The sequence below is a fragment of the Bombus bifarius genome, unplaced genomic scaffold (assembly GCF_011952205.1).
Source record: "Bombus bifarius isolate JDL3187 unplaced genomic scaffold, Bbif_JDL3187 scf7180000007974, whole genome shotgun sequence".
NCBI lineage: Eukaryota > Metazoa > Arthropoda > Insecta > Hymenoptera > Apidae > Bombus > Bombus bifarius.
Window position 1 is genome coordinate 159355 of NW_022884360.1, and position 6855 is coordinate 166209.

The 6855-nt window shown below is 31.2% G+C and overlaps 2 protein-coding genes across 2 annotated transcripts; one reads left to right on the top strand and one right to left on the bottom strand.

Moving 5' to 3' along the window:
• Window positions 1-1036: 1036 nt before the first annotated feature.
• Window positions 1037-2448, bottom strand: LOC117216929. Its single transcript, XM_033464106.1, has 4 exons — window positions 2188-2448; window positions 1600-1847; window positions 1364-1509; window positions 1037-1222 (listed from the first exon to the last, which is right to left on the bottom strand). The coding sequence occupies exons 1-4, from the start codon at window positions 2246-2248 to the stop codon at window positions 1084-1086; spliced, it is 594 nt and encodes a 197-aa protein (XP_033319997.1). The 5' UTR covers window positions 2249-2448; the 3' UTR covers window positions 1037-1083.
• Window positions 2449-3578: 1130 nt separating this feature from the next.
• On the top strand, window positions 3579-6793 carry LOC117216927 (probable enoyl-CoA hydratase, mitochondrial). The gene is made up of 7 exons (XM_033464101.1): window positions 3579-3855; window positions 5095-5304; window positions 5476-5600; window positions 5745-5949; window positions 6312-6431; window positions 6507-6574; window positions 6645-6793. Exons 1-7 carry the CDS (start codon window positions 3759-3761, stop codon window positions 6708-6710), a joined length of 891 nt encoding a protein of 296 aa, XP_033319992.1. The 5' UTR covers window positions 3579-3758; the 3' UTR covers window positions 6711-6793.
• The last annotated feature ends 62 nt before the right edge of the window (window positions 6794-6855 follow it).

Sequence of the window (6855 nt, forward strand, 5' to 3'; positions counted from 1 at the left end):
GTGGAAAATTGTTAGCTCCTGTTGTAAGAGTGTCAATATCCTGTGTATTCATTTTGGTCCTCTGACTTTTTTATCTGGTAACGTGTCGATCCAATTATCGACTGACCTTTTATTGACTTATTCAGTGGCAAACTTTAATCTCAGTGCAAGTTCAGAAAAATTGATCTTTGATAATTATGTTATGATTACAGAATTTAAAAGAGGTCTCATTTTAGACTACTAATGATTCACATAAAAATTTGTCAAAATGATTGTTGAATATAATTATTGGAAAATTCTTTTAGATGTGGGGGTGAGAAAATTTCCAAATTTATCTTGATCTCCTGGGTCTTATGTTACTTGATGGTTAAAGTTGAGATGGAAGCAACTTATTATATAAAAAAATCTAATTAATCTTTTAAATCAAAATTAAAGATACAAATAAAAGAGAATGGTAGAAATGCATATTAATTTTAAAGACAGAAGGAATAAAAAGATCTACAGCCGTGATACAACAAAAATGCGATTTATCATGTTATTCTCTTCTGGTTTTCATGCGTGACCTACTATTTTAACTATTTAGTGCATTATGTAAGCGAGAGAATATAGTAATTTCTAATTTGTTCTAAGGTTATCAGACTATCGTATCGCATGTGCAACGAGCTAACGTCATTGATGGACATCCTGTTGTTGTCGCCGCGAAAAAATTTCATTGCGTAAATCACAGTGGAATTTTATTACTGATAGTTAATTAATAATCAGATTCATTGATCAGTTTCATCACTCTCAAAGTTAGTTGAAGGTTTCATGGAAAATTGAACATAAAGAATAGGATGTAATAGAATTTTTCTGCAGGCTGAGCTTGAAGTATTTATCATAACAGGATATTTTTAAAAAGGGAATAAACAAGTTTCTAATCTAAAAGATTGGCAAAGATTGTTGGTTATCTATGGGATTATTTAGAGAGTATTAAGTTAAATTGAAATATTTATAATAGATTATATTTATTTATATTAAATATTTATATTATAATTATATTAGATAGTTTGAAGCAAAATTTAAAAATAGAAGTAAGCTTTATTACAAAATGTATTAGACAATGATCTATAACTCGTCGTTAATCTTGATGACCGAGTTAGGCACAAAGACAACTTCGTTGGTGTCGCTCTCCACGTACCCAGACCTCTTCGTTTTATCTCTTCCTGGATCGGCGTCCACTAGAGATATACTCGATCTTACCTCTCTACAAATGAAAACATAGTACACGACTTCGTTTCTTCTAAAGATTTTTATGCATTTATGAGGAATTTAAAGATCCAAAAATTTAAGTATATGGCCTAACATGTTTCAAATCAAAATCTTCATTTAACAAAAACCTAATTACTTTTTATCAGTTCCAGGCAATTCTGCTGACACTATGAGATCTCTGGGCTTGGAAAAGTCACACTCCAAGATAAAAGCAGCGTCACCAGGAGTAATTAGCTCATCGTCATGCTGAAGAACCAAGGTGTTCCGATATTTGTTATCAACCTGAAACAAATATCTTAAACCAGTGAATTATTTCAAACTTATTTTGTAGTAACTTTTCCAAATTTACAGCAGACTTTACGATGTAGTTACATTTTCTGTGTCACACTGGTCGAAGGGAATAGTCATAGTGAAGTTTCCACCATGATCAGGATTCAAGAAACACGATGGTTGTCTGGAATAGAAACTACCTCGTGTGTATATCACACCTGAAAAATTCTCCGATGTTTGCAGACCCACTACCATTCTTTCTGCCCCACAGCGTAAGGCGACCAGATCATATCCTTTTGTGGAAGCCCCAATTTGCATGTCCATGGACAAATCTTGCTCCCAAATTTCCTCTGAGATAAATAAATAACGTTTTTGTTATTTTCTTCATCGATAAGAAATCGATCTTTGCTGGTTATTATATCGGTTTCTGCGATTAATGAATGCCATCGGGTCTTTGAGTTCAATAAAAACGGATGTTACATTTCGATAATACAGAGTTGTTTCGACATTAGAGCAAAAAACCAAAGTCCAAGTCGTTTTGGTCGTCTTGATCGTTTAGAAATAAATGTTAAATGATACATAAACATAAATAATTCTGTGGAATATATAGTAAATAAATAGTTAAATGAAATAGATAATAAAAGTAGAATCAAAGATCCGCATTCTAATTAATACTTATATTGTAATTACCCGCGAATTGTCCTCTTAAAGTGAATATAAAAAGCAGCACGACATGTAGCGGTACCTGCATGACGTTGCCAGATGAACGTCCGTGAACTGACAGAGAATTCAAGTTCACACATCAGAAAGCAATCTCTACTATTACCTGCCCTTGGCTGACTTCCACTTTAACACTGAATCCCCTAATACTTTCACCCTGACATACATCTATATTTTTATTCCAGTTTTTTTTATACTACTGAGGTTGATAAACCTTCCAATGTCATATATAAATCATCGTTGTTACAAATATCATAGTACACTAAAATTAGAGCAGATTTATTTCTAAAATCTTTTAAATCAATTTCTTCGATTCAGTAAAAATTTCTTTAATTAATTTTTAATTAATTAGTTCACGATATTAGGGGAAATTTATGTATTCTTCTAATTCAAGATTTATTTACAATCTTCTATTTTTTTAAATCTTTAATCATACGTTGATATTCGTATATTTGTATTTAAAGATAAAGATACTGTTTGAATACTATATTGGTAAGCTTATCTATCTTACAAAATAGTAGATTAATTCTCCTTATATAAAGGTCAATAAAATAACATTTTTTTATTTCTTTCGAGATATTAACAACTCAATCGTGATACTGATACAAGAAATGCATCTGGTTGTCTACATTCAGGATCATCTGAGTCATCGATCAAATAAGATACGACAGTGAAAAGATTATAATTATTTTGTTTACTCATTAGTTGCATTACGCAAGTTGGTCAATCCCTGCAATGGAATTATTTTATAAATCTCGTCTTTTTCCGTCATCGCGTAATCTATTTGTTTTTATGTTTATTCCCACTTACCTACCTTATCGATTGCGACATATAACTGTAAGCTACTTTTATCGGATGGAGCAAAGATGTCAGTCTCATAGCTCATTCTCAATCATGAACATGTGTCAATTTTCGAATATAATTTGAAAAGAATTTTCAAGATACCTTTTTACATTAGCGAAAACTAGTTCTAACATGTGGTTTTGTAAAACTGTAATATTAAATGTTTTGTATAATAAAATAATATATCTCAGATTGTTACTTTATGTAAGTAGTGTACAAATGTCTATCTTCAAAATAAACTACAAAACTCAAATTATATAAAAAAAAAAACAAACATGTTTTCTCCCACAAATTACATCATACCAAATTGTTTTGATAAACTTATTCAGATTGCGAAATTCTTTTCACATAATTATTGAAGCAAAACATGTTTAGCGACTTGCATTGAACTCCCTCATGAAAATGCAATTCATAGTTGCATTTTGCCATATAACTCATATATATGGCATGAAATATGTATTTTGTAATATTTCTATGTGAAAATAACATCGAAGAAAATTATTTATATGTACTGGTCTTTTTAGTGAAAGTAATAGGGTTTAGTGATCTTTAGATACACCACTGATGCCAGTAGCCACGTGGATCACGGGATCTTGTTTATCCCGTACGCACAGTGTACGTGACAAGTTACTCTTATCATTTCATCCTAAGCTCATTATTTTTATTCTCAAATAATAGTATTCCTACTAATAAGCATCATGGCTACTATACGCGTTGGACAAATTCTGTTTAACAAAGGATTGCAGATTGGTCAAAAACCACAATATTTTGCGAGGAACGTGAAATACTATTGTTGTAAGTACTATGTTGCTAGTTGAATTGCCGGGAAGGAAGGATAGAATATGTAAATTGCTTTTAGAGCGCTACTTGATATAAATTGTAGTACGCAGTTACACAGATCTCTAGGATTGTTACAAAATCTTAGGGTCCGTTTTGTAAAATCCCCTTTTTGTTTATAAAATACTTTGGTTCAACATTTTTCATGTGTCGATCTGCTCAATTATATAAGCAGTGGAGTATAATCAGTTATAGGTTAAAGGTCATAGTAAAGAACTCAGTGATACTTCTTCCTTTTATCTTAATTTTAATACCATTCCTATAGTGTAAATATTGTTTTTTTGGTAACTATTATTATGGCTGAACTTCGTTTTGGAGCAATACTCTTTTTTCAACTTTGGTAATTACCTAAAAAACCTCTGTCATCTTAGATTTTGATGATCTTTTACTATGCTGTTGAGGATATGGTTTTGAACGACTTTCCCATACACATAACCATCGCTTGATCTTAGTTTCCGAGATATTTGCAAACAACCTTCAGTACCACTGAATTCTGTACATTCTGTGCGTCCGTGGTAGCATGTGCGTTAGTATTGATTGTCAGCCGCCTCTCGGTGGCCAGATGAAATAACGTCTAATTCACACCTAACTCTTATCTTTTGTTTATAATTTGTATAAATTTAAGTTAAGCGAGATTTATTATATTATATATATTGTTCCTTTGACTAAAATGGTATGTATATTATAGATATATATTATACATACATTGTATATATTGTACATATATTGTGCGAACATCATATACATATATTTACATATATGATACATACATTTGCGAAAGAACAGACACGTGTACAAAGAAATAATGAGTTACTATGTCACATGCACATTTACAGTAGAAAATGTATTCGTTTTTATACATGCATATATTATTATTTCCACATATACTTTCGCTTACAGTTTAATGTAATTACCGATTTAATTTTTAAAAGTCGATATTTAACCGATACTTTTAACTCGCTTTTTCTTGTGCAAAAGCGCAATTCGAATCTTATTACGATTCAGATTCTGTTGCAATTAAATTAAACGGTAAATAAACAGCTACTTAATTAGCGAAAAAATCTATAACCTTGGGAAATACTAAATTCCAAATAAAACCACTAATTTTTCGCGCCAAAAGATTTATTTCGTCAATTGTGTGAAATCAAGTCAAGTGATATACAAAAATGGAATTATTAAAAAATTCTTTTATTGTAGGTCAGGCTCAACAGAATTATGAATTCATTAAGGTAGATATTGCTGGCGAAAAGAAGAACGTTGGTCTGGTCACGTTAAACAGGCCAAAAGCCTTAAACGCTCTTTGTGATAAATTGATGACTGAATTAAATAATGCTGTAAATAAATTGGATACGAACGACAGCATCGGGGCCATAGTTCTTACTGGCAGCGAAAAAGCATTTGCAGCCGGTAAAACACATTTTGTCGTAATTGAAATTATAATTAACTAATTAGATTAATAAATTAGAATTATTATATTATGGATTATTTATAATTTACTCCATAATTAATATTCATTAGCAAATTATTAATGAATTATTCAATTAGTTTTTTGTTTATTTCAATCACTTTTTTGTTTAGGAGCTGACATCAAAGAAATGCAGAATAATACTTATTCGCAGACTATTAGAGGGAACTTCCTTACAAGCTGGGACGCAATCACACGAACTTCGAAACCAGTGATTGCCGCCGTAAATGGATATGCTGTAAGTTAATATAATTTACAAAAAAATAGCAACTTGGTAATTTTCAGAAATATATCAAATATCCAAATCACTGTATAATATTTAGCAGATAAAACAAATATTTGCTTATATCTTAGATATTAAATAGTATATTTTTATACACAGTTAGGCGGAGGCTGTGAATTAGCAATGATGTGCGATATCATCTATGCCGGAGACAAGGCAAAGTTCGGTCAACCAGAAATCATCATTGGTACCATACCAGGTGCAGGTGGTACTCAAAGATTGACTAGAGTAATTGGTAAGAGCAAAGCGATGGAAATGGTACTAACAGGAGGTCAGATCACTGCTGAGGAGGCAGAGAAATGCGGTAGGTTTATTAGAAACTGAAAAGTAAGTTGTAGACAAAGTGGTTTGTAACTCATAATACAACTGAAGTCAGGGAAATTCTATGGCTTAAAATAAAACGAAAAGCAAGAATAATGTAATTACGTTGGAGATTTCGTTTTCGAGAAAATCGAATTTGGAGATTTGCTTAATACTCGTGTACCGATTAATTTTAAAAACGTGACCTTGAGCGACAAAGTTTTATTCTTCATTTTCAACTTATTTTCGCATATAGAATACTTTCCTGCCAATTGTGCATTTCTATCCTACTAAGAATCACAAATTATCCTGTATATAATATACGAATATCATTATATGTATATATTTAGACATGTTTTGTTGCAGGTTTGGTTAGCAAGATCTTCCCAGCAGAAAAACTTGTTGCTGAGGCAATCAAATTGGGTGAGATAATTGCTTCTCACTCTCAATTAATCGTCTCCATGGCGAAGGAGTCTGTTAATACTGGTAATCATTGAAATTATGTAACCATCATTGTTCTTATTCATTAATCAAATATTCATTTCTTTACTGTTTTTCTAGCATATGAAACTACTTTGAAGGAAGGGCTACACTTTGAAAAGAGAATGTTCCATGGAACATTTGCAACAGTAAGGATTTCTTTCTCAAATATAATAATTTAAAAAACAAAAATTGAATGGTATATAATTAAAATTTCAGAGTGACAGGAAGGAAGGAATGAGTGCATTCATTGAGAAGAGACCACCCAACTTCACCAACCAGTAGAAAGCATTTACTGTTTACTCCATTATAAGATATATATGTATAACTAGATACTTATTTTTATACATCTTATATATTTTTTACACTTCTTATCAAAAAGGATGTTTTTTTAATAAACACGACTGTTTATTTTAAAGGAAAACAAAGA